General features: G+C 41.6%; 1 protein-coding gene across 1 annotated transcript in view; it reads left to right on the top strand.

Moving 5' to 3' along the window:
- Nucleotides 1–764: 764 nt before the first annotated feature.
- Nucleotides 765–17,626, top strand: part of LOC127625681 (3'-5' RNA helicase YTHDC2) — a 52,067-nt gene continuing 35,205 nt past the window's right edge. The window contains 13 exon segments of the mRNA XM_052101018.1: nt 765–964; nt 3,098–3,291; nt 6,047–6,213; nt 6,311–6,413; nt 6,495–6,522; nt 6,525–6,650; nt 6,767–6,874; nt 7,028–7,176; nt 8,591–8,726; nt 9,477–9,603; nt 11,340–11,405; nt 13,118–13,296; nt 16,210–16,306. Coding sequence (XP_051956978.1) covers nt 829–964; nt 3,098–3,291; nt 6,047–6,213; nt 6,311–6,413; nt 6,495–6,522; nt 6,525–6,650; nt 6,767–6,874; nt 7,028–7,176; nt 8,591–8,726; nt 9,477–9,603; nt 11,340–11,405; nt 13,118–13,296; nt 16,210–16,306 — 1,616 coding nt within the window. The 5' untranslated portion in view covers nt 765–828.

The raw sequence follows: 17,626 nt of genomic DNA, 5'->3' as shown, positions 1-17,626 counted from the left end.
TTATGTTCCGTTTATGTTTTATGAAGTTATAAGTAAAAATGCGGCATATAAGCAACACCAACATAATTGTCAAAGACATATATTTAGCTGTTACTCGCTATATTTCTTGACAATTTAAACAACTTTACATTAGGAACAACTTCCTAAAAATGGACCCCATTGACTTCCATTGTAAGTGTCTTACTGGAACACAGATTTTTTGTGCTTATTTATTTTTTAAAGAAAACATTAACATGTATGCATTTGGCAGATACTTTTATCCAAAGGGACTTACAGGTCACTTATTACAGGGACAATCCCCCTGGAGCAACCTGGAGTTAAGTGTCTTACTCAAGGACACAATGGTGGTGACTGTGGGGATCAAACCAGTGACCTCCTGATTACCAGTGTATTATACAGAGCACTTATTACAGGGACAATCCCCCCGGAGCAACCTGGAGTTAAGTGTCTTACTCAAGGACTCAATGGTGGTGACTGTGGGGATCAAACCAGCGACCTTCTGATTACCAGATTACCAGTTATGTGCTTAGACCACTACACCACCACTACAATGAGGGACGAGTCTAAATGTTGAACTTGCATTGAACCCGGAATATTCCTTTAAATAACATGGCAATTAAAATCAAAGAGGGAGAAAAACAAAACAACAGTTGCAAAGACACAGAGCCGAACACCTATTGTTGTGTATAATTAGGTCATGTTGCAACCATTTATACGGGTTTGTGGAGCAGCTTTTAGCAACTGCTTGTAAACTGATATTGCAGGAAAGGCTCCGGTCGATATCTAACTGTAAAGAAGAAGGACGGCTCAGAGACGTCACGGTCTGTCATGACCTGTAACCTCTCTCACAACTCCAAACACATGGTACGAAACCTTCTGCAGAGGTTCCCCATCACCAGTAAAGAGCGCACTGATCTGCTGCCGCGCACAGAGAGAGCCGTCTTCACGTCTCCAGAGGCTGGCGGTGAGTTTCTGTCTGTGGCTTTACTGTATTATTAAAGTCTAACAAATAAACAGATGAGTTCCTGCTGTGATGTAATGAGGATTGGTGTTGTGTATAGTAGAGGTCGACCGATAGTGGATTTTGCTGATACCGATAACTAAGGTGGTGGCAAAGGCCGATAACCGATTAATCAGCCAATGTTTATTTATTTATTTTTTAATCAATTTATAATTTATAGAACGATTAAAAACACATCTTAGTCTTTCCCAAATATGAAGGGCACAGACATTGAGGCTACAAGAGTACAAAATGAATAATATCTCAAAATCAGTTTATTGTTAAAAACTAAATATCAATTATGACTAGAAAAATTCGTATTTGATGCATTAAAGGGGACTTTCAACTTAAAACAAGACTAACGTACACTGGTGGCTGTTATTTTAAAAACGAAAGAGACTTGACTAACTTACAATGCCCTTTATGCAAGAATTTACCAAATTATGAGTTTATATGTGTGTGTTAGTGGTAGACCGGTATATTAATCAGTTTTACCAATTAATTAGACCAATATAATGGTTTTACTGAATAATCTATGCCGATAGTTGCTTTCACAGAATAAGTTTCATTCTGTGTCATTTGAGTCATCATTGAGTCTGTGTCGTGTATTTGGCGCCATCTCCTGGTGGTCATATGTAACATTGTGCTTCATGTGGATTATCTAATGATCTATACATCTGATTATCTTATGTGTGGACTCGATTGAAAGATAATCACAGACTCTAAATAATGATATCTGATCATTTATGTTTCGTTTATGTTTCGTGGCGTTACAAGCGAAAATGCGGCATATAAGCAACACTAGCATAATTGTCAAAGACATATTTTTAGCTGTTACTCGCTATATTTTTGTCTGTGATTAAAACAAATATGCTGGTTGTATTTTACTCTTTGAGAGATTTCCAACAACATATGACACATGAATATTTGATGACTGCAATAATATCTACATTGAGTTTCATTCTGTGTCATTTGAGTCATCATTGAGTCTGTGTCGTGTATTTGGCGCCATCTCCTGGTGGTCATATGTAACATTGTGCTTCATGTGGATTATCTAATGATCTATACATCTGATTATCTTGTGTGTGGACTCGTTTGAAGGATAATCACCTCCTCTAAATAATCATATGAGATATTTTATGTTCCGTTTATATTTTCTGACATTATAAGTAAAAATGCGGCATATAAGCAACACTAGCATAATTGTCAAAGACATATATTTAGCTGTTACTCGCTATATTTTTGTCTGTGATTAAAACAAATATGCTGGTTGTATTTTACTCTTTAAGATCTTTCCAACAACATATGACACATGAATATTTGATGACTGCAATAATATCTACATTGAGTTTCATTGTGTGTCATTTGAGGCATCATTGAGTCTGTGTCGTGTATTTGGCGCCATCTCCTGGTGGTCATATGTAACATTGTGCTTCATGTGGATTATCTAATGATCTATACATCTGATTATCTTGTGTGTGGACTCGATTGAAAGATAATCACCTCCTCTAAATAATCATATGAGATATTTTATGTTCCGTTTATATTTTCTGACATTATAAGTGAAAATGCAGCATATAAGCAACACTAGCATAATTGTCAAAGACATATATTTAGCTGTTACTTGCTACATTTTTTGTGTCTAAGTAAAACAAATATGCTGGTTGTGTTTTACTCTTTAAGAGCTTTCCAACGACATATGACACATGAATATTTGATGAGATTGTAAGAATATGTACTGTACAATTTTTGTTATAAATGATTAAAATGTAACACTTCTGATTCGTCTGTAAATTTCAAAGCACTTGTTCGGTTTTGGTCATAATGTCTACATGCATTGTAAAGTAGAGCTTCTAAGCTTTCAAACAAAACCTATTTTGAGTTGATCAAGGTTGAAGTTGGTAATATTTTGATGATTATTTATAATTCAATTTAAATTCAATGAATATAATGTGATTGTGTGTGTTGAAAACATCTTAACAACAATATTATAAACACGTATTGTGACAGATTTAACACGTATTGTGTTAAAGCCTTGTTAAATCTGTAAAGAATATGTCATAAGTAGTTTATTTTGAAATTCTTTCATTCCTCCAGACAATAAAAACAGGACCAGCGGACGTCTGAGTCATGGTATTTCTCAGGTTCCTCATAGGAGAGGCCCGTCTGAACTGGACTGTTTTCGGAGAGCACTGCCTGTTTATGAGCTCCAGGAAGAAATCATACGAACCATCAAGGAGAACCAGGTGGTGCTGGTTTTGGGTGAGACTGGGTCAGGCAAAACCACACAGGTGAGAACAACACAGGGGAAATGCTCTCTCGCGATTGTGACAATATCATAATTGTTCATTATTTCCCAGAGGGTTCCCACGCTCCTTGAGAGTACTTAATTTGAAGAAACATAGACCCCGTTTCCACCTGGTGTTACGATGTGTCCCAGCTGGTCCGTTCACATGTGGTACGGACACTTAATGGTCACTTAAATGTGTCTCCTGTGACCACATGTGTTTGGATTTGGAGGGGAGGGTCTCTGTTTCACGACGACATGCATCAATAACTCCGTCAGTTTGTTACTGCATGATATTAAAGCGCAACAAATCAGAAAATACAAAGAAAGCGTGAAAAAAACGGCGCTTTTTCTCCCAGATGCAGCTGCAGTGTAATCAAAGCACAAATGCAACATAACAGAATTATCCGTTATTTTAGTGTATTACCTGTATTAAAGGAGCTTCATTTAAGCTCTTGTTTTAGCACAGCGGTTGATTGACAGGTGAGGGGTGGAGCTTCACTGCTGCCGGGACGCATAGAGGACGGATTAGCGTTTACATCTCAAATGAGATGGTCATATGTAACATTGTGCTTCATGTGGATTATCTAATGATCTATACATCTGATTATCTTGTGTGTGGACTCGATTGAAAGATAATCACAGACTCTAAATAATCATATGTGATATTTTATGTTCCGCTTATATTTTCTGACATTATAAGTGAAAATGCGGCATATAAGCAACACTAGCATAATTGTCAAAGTATAATCTCATATATTTAGCTGTTACTCGCTATATTTGTGTCTGTGAGTAAAACAAATAGCCTGGTTGTATTTGACTCTTTAAGATCTTTCCAGCAACATATGACACATGAATATCTGATGACTGCAATAATATATACATTGAGTTTCATTCTGTGTCATTTGAGTCATCATTGAGTCTGTGTCGTGTATTTGGCGCCATCTCCTGTTGGCCATATATAACATTGTGCTTCACGTGTGTTTTTGACCACATTCGTTTGTTGTTTTTGTGATCCGATCACAAAACGTTTTAGACCCGTATTTAACGCTGACCACGTGTGATCGGATCACCCAAAACGCATCTTAATACCATGTGGAGACGGGGTCATACATCCATTGAATGGAAAGTCTGTGCAAACAGACTTGTGTCCATATAAACGGTTAATCGAAATAAAATAAAAATCGCCGTTATTGAAATGCAAGGGCTGCGATTTAATTCATATGTCTGCATGCGCCGCTCAATGCACGTACTGTGTGTGCACATCAAGACTGATCTCGACGTGAAAATCGGAAACGGTAGTTAGACTTTTCTTTAGCAGAAATTGGTCTGTGCTTCTCAAGATGGAAACGCTGCCCCCAGTGGTCAAAGCGGTAAGTGTTGTTGAGCTTATGGGTGCGTGTGAGCTCCTTATTTCTGGTTGAAATTTCCACAGAGGGGCGCCAAAAGCAAGTTGTGAAGCGAGTTGTTTTCAGATGTACAGGCTGTATTACACTGAATGCATATTTTATAAACTGAGCCCCTAAACCTAACCATCAGTGCAAGAAATATGTAATATTAGAAGGAAAGATGCCACCTCAGAATAGTGCTCGTCACCGATTATGCGAAAACGATTACTTGCTGGTTTCAGTGCGTGATCTGGTCTACCACGCTGCTGATGTGACGCACTTCCAGTCTCACCACAAGGGAACGTAAACATGCTGGAGCCGATGCAAAAGTGTCTTAAGCTGCGTACACACTGCCAGTGACTTTGTCGCCACAGGTCGCCAGTGGCTGGCGGTGAAGTCGCTAGTGGGCGTTCCCACTACTGGTTGCCTAGTAACGTTTATAAATGACATTCACGGATGTCGTTCCATTGCTCTTGACAGCGAATCTCTTTTCTAGGCGCTAAAAACAAACATTTTGGAGGGAAAAGACTAAATATAAATGGAATCAGTACATAAAATGCTTTATATCAAAGATGAGCGAGAAACAAGGCGTGCTGTTTGCCATAGCGGCTGTTTGTCTGCGGCGAAAATGCAAATGCCGGTCTGTCTGGGTCCATAAAATCCCCGCGATCTCAGATACACCTTTCCACGCAGTATTTTTCTTAAAAATGTCCTTGTACGTGGGAAGAGACATATCATAGAGCACTGGAACATTGCTAACAGCAAGAATTAGCCTTTCATCCATCTTTCCGTTACTGCAGGAGCTGAGAAAGAGAGAGAGAGAGAGAGAGAGAGAGAGAGGAGCACGTGAGCTCTCCCGTCTTCTCTCCTATTGGCTGTCGCTTCCATTAGTCGCTCCAAAGTTGAACTTTTCTCAACTTTGTCGCGTCGCTGGACACGCCCACATCTAGCGCCAACGGTCGCGACAGCTCGTGTCGCCGGAAGTCGCTGTGCTCGCATTGAAAATTAATGGTATTGAGTCGCTGTCGCGCGCGATGTCGCTGGCAGTGTGTACGCAGCTTAAGGTACCGTAACTCTCGGTAACAACATGCCGACTTCCATGCGATCACGTTGGCGCAGCTCTGTTCTCATACTGGGTATTGCGCAAAATTTTAGTCATACGCTCCAGTTCCACGCTCGTAATGCGTCCCACACACCACGTGTATGTGGGTCCACGTTAACATGGACGGTAGTTGAGAATTTGTAAACGAAACCAAATGGATGTACACAGTTGCTATTCTTTAGCCCCTGCATGATAGTTGTAGTGAATTTCATGGTTCAATGAGAGATTTAAACATTATATACTGACTCCAGATCTGTGTTCACATCCAGATCCCTCAGTTTCTCCTGGATGATTGTAGCCAGAATGGAATTCCGTGTCGGATCTTCTGCACGCAGCCCAGGAGACTGGCGACCATCTCTGTGGCGGAGCGTGTGGCGGCTGAACGCGGCGAGAAGATCGGGCAGACCATCGGCTATCAGATCCGCCTGGAGAGCAGGTACAGAATGTGCACGTTCACTGAATCATTTCCAAAAGACATTGAAATAACCGCAAAGATGCCGTACTGATATTATTTACCCGCTGCTCGTCTTCAGAGTTTCTCCCAAAACTTTACTGACGTTCTGCACGAGTGGAGTTCTGCTGAGAACCCTCATGTCTGGAGACGACGCGCTCTCCACTGTTACACACGTCATTGTGGTGAGCGAGTATTTCTCTGTATCATGGACGGAGAGTTGCCTCGGTGTCGCTTTCGTTAGCTCATTTGGTTGTCTCCTGTAGGACGAGGTGCACGAGCGAGACGGTCTGACCGATTCTTACTCACCAAGATGAAGGACGTCCTCCACAAGATGCCCTCGCTGAAGCTCATTCTCTCCAGTGCTACATTAGATGTCAATCTGTTCATCAGATACTTTGGAGCCTGTCCTGTTATTTACAGTAAGCGAGCACATGAGAACAGAGTTTTACATATGAACATAACATACATAACATGCACTTTGATTGTCATATACTGTATGTTGTGTTTTAAAGCCATTGTTGTGTTGTGTTTAAAGTCAAAGGCTGTCCATTTGACGCCAAGCAGCTCTTCCTGGAAGATATCCTGCGGACAACTAGCTACACCAACAAAGATATGATTAAATACAAGAAGGAGGCACAGAAAGGTTAATATGAAGCAACCTCATATTAATGCACGTGTAAACACATTGCATCACCTTGGCAACCGCACAAAACATCATAGATGTAAAAATGTAATTGTTATTGTGTTGCAGCATTATCTGTGATGTCATGTTTAATCGCCTCATTGCTTGTTTCAGAGGAGAGACAGCAGACGAATCTGACCGAGTGGTGTGACGCCCGTCAGACGCTCCTGCAGCCCGAGTCTCGGAGAGACAAGACATCCTCGTGTGTCCTACAGGACAATGACCTGCTGGATGATGGAGGGGACAGTGTCTTTAGCCAGCTGGTATTAAACAGCTTCCTAGAGACCTTTACTGGTTATTGGCAAAGTTAATATGCACCCTCATAATGCGATTCATTCCGATAAACAAATGACTCTTATGAACCGATTCTTTTTAGTGAATCAAAACAGACAGAGCAACCGGTGTAATCCGACAAACAAATGACTCTTCTTATGAACCGATTCTTTTAGTGAATCAAAACAGGCAGAGCAACCGTGTAATCCGATAAACAAATGACTCTTCTTATGAACCGATTCTTTTAGTGAATCGAAACAGGCAGAGCAACTGGTGTAATCCGATAAACAAATGACTCTTCTTATGAATCGATTCTTTTAGTGAATCGAAACAGAGAAACCGTGTAATCCGATAAACAAATGACTCTTCTTATGAACCGATTCTTTTAGTGAATCAAAACAGACAGAGCAACCGTGTAATCCGATAAACAAATGACTCTTCTTATGAACCGATTCTTTTAGTGAATCAAAACAGGCAGAGCAACCGGTGTAATCCGATAAACAAATGACTCTTCTTATGAACCGATTCTTTTAGTGAATCGAAACAGGCAGAGCAACTGGTGTAATCCGATAAACAAATGACTCTTCTTATGAATCGATTCTTTTAGTGAATCGAAACAGAGCAACCGTGTAATCCGATAAACAAATGACTCTTCTTATGAACCGATTCTTTTTAGTGATTCAAAACAGACAGAGCAACCGATTCTTTTTAGTGAATCAGAACAGACGGATCAACCGTGTAATCCGATAAACAAATGACTCTTCTTATGAACCGATTCTTTTAGTGAATCAAAACAGACGGATCAACCGGTGTAATCCGATAAACAAATGACTCTTCTTATGAACCGATTCTTTTAGTGAATCAAAACAGACAGAGCAACCGGTGTAATCCGATAAACAAATGACTCTTCTTATAAACCCATTCTTTTAGTGAATCAAAACAGACAGATCAACCGGATGAGCCAAATGGGCTGCGATTAGCTAAAATTAGCCGGGCGCTTTATGCAGAACGGACTACAAAATGGTGCTGCTATATACAGAATATATATAGCAGCACTGAACCCCCCCCCCCCTTGCGGCAGCGAAGAAAAAGTGACATCACTGAAACAGGTCGATAGGTTTTCTGCAAGTCTGATGCACGCATTTTTAACTCCACATGAAACGCGCTTGCAGAGAACGGCTTGTTTAGCACTGAGCGCTGGCACTGCACACGTTAATGATACTTTATGGCACAGGGGCAATGCTGATGATGGCACACCCACTTTCTACTATGCAATCAAATACTGATGGATGAAATTAAGTCCTGCCCTTTTTTTTTTTTAGCATAGAATATCCTGTTTCACTCCATGTCTCCCTCTGAAGTACATTACAAACATTTGAAAGCTTTTCTGCTGTGTGTGTTTAGAGTGAGAAGGATGTGTCTACACTAGAGCCCTGGCTGCTCAGGGAAATGGACGCCTGCATCTCCAACATTTTCCTGAACTACGATGCCGACGCCTTCATACAGCTGTTCAACCTGATCCTGAACGAGAGCATCAGTGGTACTGAACTCATACACTCAAATTCAGAGCTTTTGGGGGTTCTGGGTATCTCAGCGAGTATTGACGCTGACTATCACCCCTGGAGTCGTGAGTTTGAATCCAGGGCATGCTGAGAGACTCCAGTCAGGTCTCCTTAGCAACCAAATTGGCCCAGTTGCTAGGGAGGGTAGAGACACATGGGGTAACCTCCTCGTGGTCGCTATAATGTGGTTCTCGCTCTCGTTGGGGCATGTGGTGAGTGACTCCAGTCAGGTCTCCTTAGCAACCAAATTGGCCCGGTTGCTAGGGAGGGTAGAGACACATGGGGTAACCTCCTCGTGGTCGCTATAATGTGGTTCTCGCTCTCGTTGGGGCGTGTGGTGAGTGACTCCAGTCAGGTCTCCTTAGCAACCAAATTGGCCCGGTTGCTAGGGAGGGTAGAGTCACATGGGGTAATCTCCTCGTGGTCACTATAATGTAGTTCTCGCTCTCGGTGGGGCGTGTGGTGAGTTGTGCGTGGATGCCGCGGAGAATAGCGTGAAGCCTCCACACGTGCTACGTCTCCACGGTAACGGGCTCAACAAGTCACATGATAAGATGCGCGGATTGGCGGTCTCAGACGCGGAGGCAACTGAGATTCGTCCTCCGCCACCCGGATTGAGACGAGTCACTTGGAGCACATTGGGAATTGGGCGTTACACATTGGGGAGGAAAAAAAACTGTATATATTTAGGTTTGATGTGGTAATGTGGTGCGATTGTGCTCTTTCAGTGGACTACAGTCACAGCGAGACGAGCGCCACTCCTCTGATGGTGGCCGCAGGTCGAGGGTTTATCAGTCAGATGGAGCAGCTCTTGAGTATGGGAGCAAACGTCAACATCAAAGCCTCAAACGGCTGGTGAGGAATTGACTAAATATTTAAAAAAATAAATGGACCTAATATTGTACGTTTGTTAGGTTTGAAATAATAAAGCAATAGATCTAGTGTTGAAAATGTGTCAAACGTTAGTGGAACATGTTCGTAGTTAATGTGATGAACAACACCAACATCTTCCTGACATTGTTTTAATCACTTACCACTTATTAGATAAGATATTGAACAAACGGGTTGACCATCACAACATGTATGCATAGCACTGAGACAGCATTAGTCAAAGTCACAAATGACTTATTGATGGCTTCCGATGCTGGTTGCTTATCAATACTGATTCTGCTCGATCTCAGTGCTGCTTTCGACACTATTGATCATAGCACTTTACTCTCGCGCTTAGAGTCTGTCTTTGGTGTATCTGACTCTGTTCTGAGCTGGTTTACGTCTTATTTTTCGGATCGCAAACAATTTGTTGTGCTGGGTGGCTGCAGATCAGAGGCTGGTATGGTAAAATTTGGTGTTCCTCAGGGTTCAATTTTGGGTCCCTTACTTTTCACTCTTTATATTTTTCCTCTTGGCCAACTCTTGAGGTCTCTAGGTCTTGATTTTCATTTTTATGCGGATCGACACCCAGATATATGTTCACTCAAAATCTGATGTAAATGTGGCCGTATTACATCTTTCTAACTGTATCACAGTTATTAAAAATTGGATGTCTGCTAATTTTTTATGCTTAAATAGTGATAAGACTGAGGTGATGCTTATTGGTTCGCCTCACCAGTTACGCAGAGTGCAACCTGTAGCGTTACAAGTGGACGGCTCTGTAATCCAGTTTCAATCAAAATTAAAAAATTTGGGAGTAATTTTTGATTCTAATTTAACATTCGATCTTCACGTATGTAATACTGTTAGAGTTTCTTTTTTTCATCTCAGAAATATATCCAGATTACGGCCCATGCTGTCCTTTCCTGTATCTGAAAAATTAATTAATACTCTGGTTTTTTTCTAGAATTGATTACTGCAATGCCTTGTTAGCAGGAGCATCAAAATCAATTCTGAATAAACTTCAGTTGGTACAAAACTCTGCCACACGTATTCTGACTAGGACAAGACAAAGAGATCATATAAAACCCATTTTAGAGATCTTGCATTGGTTACCTGTTAAATTTCGTGTTGATTTTAAGATTCTGATGTTGACGTACAAGGCATTGAATGGACTCGCCCTCGATATCTCGCCGAGCTTTTAAAGCCCTATATCCCAACACGTAATCTTCGCTCTGCTGATGCCGGTCTTTTGCAAGTTCCGGTAACGAAGCTAAAAACAATGGGTGATAGGGCATTCTCCTCAGTCAGCCCCAAAGTTATGGAACTCCTTGCCTTCCGAAATCAGATCTGCACCATCTTTGAAAAGTTTTAAAACATCACTTAAAACTCATTATTTTACGGAAGCATTTGGGTAAAGGTAATATTGGTGGTTGTCAATGAGATGTATCTTATGGTCTTAATCTGTCTTGATATTTATTTATAATTTGTTTTTAGGTTTGTAATCCTGTGTGAAATATTTTGTATTGTGTGATCATGCCTTTTTATGTGTTTTTTATTTTTTATTTTTTTTTTTAATTTTGCTATGTAAAGCGCTCTGAGAATTAACTTTTAAAAGCGCTATACAAAATAAAGTTATTATTTATTATTATTATTATGTAATCTCACTTTATATAAATGCATTCTCTAAATGAATAAATGTGCATGTTTTTATATTTCAGGACGGCTCTTGACTGGGCTAAACACTTCAATCAAACTGAATCTGTAGATCTGCTCGAGTCTCACATGTAAGGACACAGTTTGAGAAATATATGATGTACAATTGGGGTTCTCAACGGGATGTTTAAAGGACACCAGGGGGCGCTGAGAGAAAATCAGTAGAGACGTGGCATTAGGTTACGAATCAGTCATATTAATCAAATCTATCGTCAAGTTCCTCTTTGCATTAAAACCTTTATCTAGACTTTGAATATACCAGTTGTCCATTCTAAGGTTTGGTATGCGGTTCATCTGAAGTCTAGCGAGCCATCTGAAGTATCTGGTTTAGCGGTGTCGAATAGACGGGGCGTCACAACCTCCGCTAATGCACCTGTATGACTGCAGACGGATGCGCTCCGCCTGTGTCTTACATGGGTCAACGTTCTACTGAGCGTAGATGTCGAGTCCACAGATGTCCACAGTTTTGAACATGTTGGTGTGTTATAGTAAAGCACAGCTGAAAGATGCATAGCAAAAATTTGGCTAAAAACGACGGCGCAGAACAAGGAAAAATGCCGTCAATACAATGTTGAGGACCTTAGGGATGGCTTCATACATCACTTAATAAATAGGTTTGAAATATACCTCACATTGTAACATGCGTTATTATTATTTAACTCAAGCCTGATGAGACAGAGACACCTCAGACTCAAAAAATGAAACGCCCAATTCCCGATGCGCTTCGAGTCCTCGTGGTGGAGTACTGACTCGCCTCAATCCGGGTGGCGGAGGACGAATCCCAGTTGCCTCTGCGTCTGAGACCGTCAATCCGCGCATCTTATCACGTGACTTGCTGAGCGCGTTACCATGGAGACGTAGCGCGTGTGGAGGCTTCACGCTGTTCTCCGCGGCATCCACACGCCCAACTCACCACACGCCCCACCGAGAGCGAGAACCACATTATAGCGACCACGAGGAGGTTACCCCATGTGACTCTACCCTCCCCAGCAACCGGGCCAATTTGGTTGCTAAGGAGACCTGGCTGGAGTCACTCAGCACACCCTGGATTCAAACTCGCAACTCCAGGTGCGATAGTCAACGTCAATACTCGCTGAGATACCCAGAGTGCCTATTGAAGTACTTTAAAATATTGTTTTATAAAAACTAAACTACAAAGACTACATGGATCAAAATCTGATGTACAGAAATAGTCGGGCTCACTGTATATCTGTGAGTATACGGAGAGGTGGCGGCGGCGTAGTGGGCTAAAGCACATAACTGGTAATCAGAAGGTTGCTGGTTTGATCCCCACAGTCTCCACCATTGTGTCCTTGAGTAAGACACTTAACTCCAGGTTGCTCCGGGGGGATTGTCCCTGTAATAAGTGCACTGTATAATACATTGGTACTCAGAAGGTTGCTGGTTTGATCCCCACAGTCACCACCATTGTGTCCTTGAGTAAGACACTTAACTCCAGGTTGCTCCGGGGGGATTGTCCCTGTAATAAGTGCACTGTATAATACATTGGTAATCAGGAGGTTGCTGGTTTGATCCCCACAGTCACCACCATTGTGTCCTTGAGTAAGGCACTTAACTCCAGGTTGCTCCGGGGGGATTGTCCCTGTAATAAGTGCACTGTAAGTCACTTTGGATAAAAGCGTCTGCCAAATGCATAAATGTAAATGTATATCTGCATTATTCCGAATTCTCCAAAAAGTCCCATTTGAGTGTTTTGGCAGCAGAGCTGGAAGCTGAATGTGTTGTAAACAGAATGTAATGTTTGTGTTGTGTGTTTGTACAGATCGTGTGTTGAATCGGGCGTGCTGGACGAGTCGTCTCTGGTGCAGACAGACGCTTGTGCTCTGAGTTCGGAAGATAAGGAGCTGCTCAAAGCGTATCATCACAGCTTTGATGACGAGCGAGTCGATCTGGACCTCATCCTACATCTGCTCTTTAACATCTCACAGAGCTCTAATGAGGGTCTGTTCAATATATACATTCACATATTTACATTTTATTTCATAGATCTCATCAGGTTTGTGTTCACATTTTGTTCATGGCAATTAAACATATATTTTCCCCCCAAAATTCCTGCTACTGCCCAGATTAGGCTAAACTGAATGGAGTCAGACAGTAGCTAATCCGGGCAGTATCATCGCAATTTCGCGCTCTGTTCTCAGAAGTCCTTGGAAGGCGCGTATGCACAAACCTTGTTGTCATGGCAACTGAATAAACAAAACCTCGGCTGGTCAATATTTAGTCGTCAAGTGCAGGTCAGACAGAAACTAAAAGAAGGAAAGGCAATATATTTATTTTTATAAAAATTTAATGAAAGTACATTTAAATTTTGTGCGATCTACCAGCATTGCCTTTGCGATCGACTGGTAGATCGTATTGGGCACCCCTGACCAAGACAAAACAACGGAGTTAGAACGCTACTGCGCATGTCTGGCCCTGAATCATTTCCGGTAGCTATTCAATAATATGACTAGCACGTCCTTTTAGACTCTAAATGAATATAAAAAATATGTACAACTGAGTCAAAAAATCTAACGTTTAGTGACATTGTCGGTGCCAGACGGGCTGGTTTGAGTATATATGTATCATCTCCGAATTCTATTGATGCGGGTTGGCACTGTTTTGGCAGCACGAGTGGGACCTACACAATTTTAGGCAGGTGGTTTTAATGTTGTGGCTGATTGGTGTATACGTTTTGATTCTAGGCCTTAAGCTGCGTACACACTGCCAGTGACTTTGTCGCTGCAGGTCGTCAGTGGCTGGCGGTGAAGTTGCTAGTGGGCGTTCCCACTACTGGTTGCCTAGTAACGTTTATAAATGACATTCACGGACGCCATTCCATTGCTGTACGTTTATTCACAATATCTGATAATTTATATGGTTTTGTTTGCGGTCATACATGTGACACATCTTCAAAACCAATCATTTAATAGTTAATTTTACAGACTATTTGAGTATTTAAACCTACTTGGAATCCCCGTGATCTCAGGTACACCTTTCCACGCAGTATTTTTCTTAAAAATATCCTTGAACGTGGGAAGAGACATATCATAGAGCACTGGAACATTGCTAACAGCAAGAATTAGCCTTTCATCCATCTTTCCGTTACTGCAGGAACTGAGAGAGAGAGAGAGAGAGAGAGAGAGATCACGTGAGCTCTCCCGTCTTCTCTCCTATTGGCTGTCGCTTCCATTAGTCGCTCTTCATTTGAATAAAGTTGAACTTGTCTCAACTTTGTCGCGTCGCTGGACACGCCCACATCTAGTCGCCAACGGTCGCGACAGCTTGTGTTGCCGGAAGTCGCTGTGCTGTCATTGAAAATGAATGGGATGGCGTCACTGTCGCGCGCGATGTCGCTGGCAGTGTGTACGCAGCTTTACGGTTGCAAACCTTAAAGTGTTTACTATAGCGCCACCTAGGGTCAGATGGGTGTGCGTTTGTGCGCCTGAGTAGTGGGGGGGATTTGGGACCATCCTGCCAAGTTTGGTGTCTCCACGACTTACGGTCTCTGGTGCCCAGACACTTTTAGGGCAAAAAAAATGGGAGTGATAGTCACATTTACAGCTCTACCTCTCAGACTCAGAATTTGGCATACATTTCGTTCACCTACCAGAGATGAGTGCTACTGTTGTTAATACTGCACTTAATCATCCACTGCAGCAGTTCATACGTGCGTTTGTCGCTGCTTTTTTGGAGATCTAAACACTATAATTTCCATTAGTTCCAGGCATCCAGGGAGCATTGAGCCACCGAAAAACATGGTCCACATTTTAACAATGCCATTTTACGAAAATCGTTTTAAAGTCACTATGAATGAAGCGCCTCCCGCTGTTGTTTTAACCGAGGGTGCGTTCCATTCAAGTGTGCCGCACAAGCCCTCAAAAGTGAAGCCAAAACGTCTCAATCGCCCCCAGTGACTGGTCCTAGTATAGGTCATAAGCCCCGCCTCCCCATGTTATTCAACGGGACGTGAGACCAACTAAACAATTAAATTACACTTCACATATCTTTTTTCCACAGATAGTTTCTGTCATTTACTGTCGTTTCTATCACGTTGATGTCATTTCAAGTGTTTGTTTTCAACATAAGTTTGTTTTTAGTTATTTGATGCTATAAAAACGCTGCTGTGACATCATGATTGACAGCTGTGATTGACAGGTCCTCTGAGTGAAGTAGTCACTGAAGCACCAACTGACTTTTTTTCAGGATCTTCGGAGGACTGAGGAGATTGGAGCTTTAAATGTAATATCTACATTTCTATAATTAATTATTTCACACCGTCATAAGTCAAGTCAAAAGGGGCGTGTGCTTGCGATTGATTCAGCGAGAGTGAGGGCGGGGCCTTGATTTCGCGGCTTTACTTCCTGCTCACTACTGCGCAGGTCTGGTCCCGAAATTGCAACTGCGCAGACTCAAGTCCCAAGATGTCAGCGCCATATCGGGACACTGGCTTCAGTTCTCACCAATGGAAAAGAGCGAAGGGGCGTCGGCCATCTTTTTTTACAGTCTATGGTTCCATTCAGAAGCGATGATCCCTATGCCCTATTCCCTTCGAAGACTTTCAAAGAGCTTATTGTGGGGCTCTAAAACGAGGGTCATACAGAACTTACTTTTTAAGTGAAGCGATCTGACAGGATGACCATCGTGATTGTTCTCCCTTCATAGTGCCCTTCGGAGGGTCCCATTTGGAGCGCTAGTCAGAGTTTGAGAACTAGCAGGAAATGTTCAAGGAACAAAAAGACATCACTTCCTTAAACCATCTTAAAATGCTCTATACAGTATATACGGTTGTATTTCTTGACATTTGAAGCGTTTTTCTTTTATGTTGTAACAAACATAATGAAACATGTTTTTATGTGTGTTTGTTATGTTCAGGCGCAGTGTTGATTTTCCTGCCAGGATATGATGAGATTGTCTCTCTTCGAGATCGCATTGTCTTTGATGATAAAAGATTTACGGACCAGCAGCAAAGGTTTGTAGTTTCTGTGTGCACCTTCCTGTTATACACATCATAAAGCGACTCTTAGCGTCGCATATTTAACTTCTCTAATGTGATGCATTTCTAAGTGACAACCCGAATATTTAGTGGGAAGTAACTGCGTCTCTCCCTCAGAGGAGCAGCCAATAAGTAATGACCTACAATCTTCATAGCCACACCAAAAAATTTAAAAGCGTCTTAGCATGCGCCTTGCAAAGTGCTAAAAACATGCTAAAAATGTGCTAGCAACATGCTAACACATGCTAGCATCTCTTAGCGAAGTGCTAAAACATGCTAAAAACGTGCTAGCAACATGCTAACACATGCTAGCATCGCCTTGCGAAGTGCTAAAACATGCTAAAAACGTGCTAGCAACATGCTAACACATGCTAGCATCTCCTAGCGAAGTGCTAAAAACGTGCTAGCAACATGCTAACACATGCTAGCATCGCCTTGCGAAGTGCTAAAACATGCTAAAAACGTGCTAGCAACATGCTAACACATGCTAGCATCTCCTAGCGAAGTGCTAAAACATGCTAAAAACGTGATAACATCATGCTAACACATGTAGCATCGCCTAATGAGTGTTAAAACAAGCTAAAAATGTGCTAACGCATGCTAGTATCACCTAGCGAAGTGCTAAAACATGCTAAAAAGTGCTAGTATCCTGCTAACACATGCTAGCATCACCTAGCAACGTACTAAAACATGCTAGCATCATGCTAACACAAACATAACACCTACATGCTACCATCATGAAAAACACATGCTAGCAACATTCTATGACCATTATTTTAGTGCTTAGCAACAAGTTAGAAAATGCTATTTAACGAGTTTTGCCACGGCAAGCACCACTCACATTTTCTTCAGGAAATGTACCTATCTAGTTATTATTATTATTCTGGCTTGGAGTCTATGGCAGCCCATAGAAACCTTTGGAGGAAAGTTGTGAAATTTGGCACATTGATAGAGGACACCATAAACTATAACTGACCAGAATTTGGCATCTCTAATCCATACCCTGTAGCGCCACCTTGTGTTTGTGCTCATAACTTTTGAACCGTAAGGCCTTGAATCAAAATTCTGCCCAACTAGATTTTCCTCTTTTTAAAATTTTCCAACAAACCTACTTTGTTGAACAACTTCTAGATCATATGTCCAATTTGCACTAAATTTGTTTTGTATCATCTATGGACAATGTGGACAAAAACGTATAAAAAAAAACCTTTTGATAGACCAAACCGTTCTCGAATAACGTTTCAAAATATTACATTTTGCTGCAATCACACCAAAATGGACGTGAGGCTGTGTCTT

This window comes from Xyrauchen texanus, chromosome 3, assembly GCF_025860055.1.
Source record: "Xyrauchen texanus isolate HMW12.3.18 chromosome 3, RBS_HiC_50CHRs, whole genome shotgun sequence".
Taxonomy (NCBI): Eukaryota; Metazoa; Chordata; class Actinopteri; order Cypriniformes; family Catostomidae; genus Xyrauchen; species Xyrauchen texanus.
Note: the sequence above shows the minus strand (reverse complement) of the source record. Positions and strands in the feature narration are given on the sequence as shown.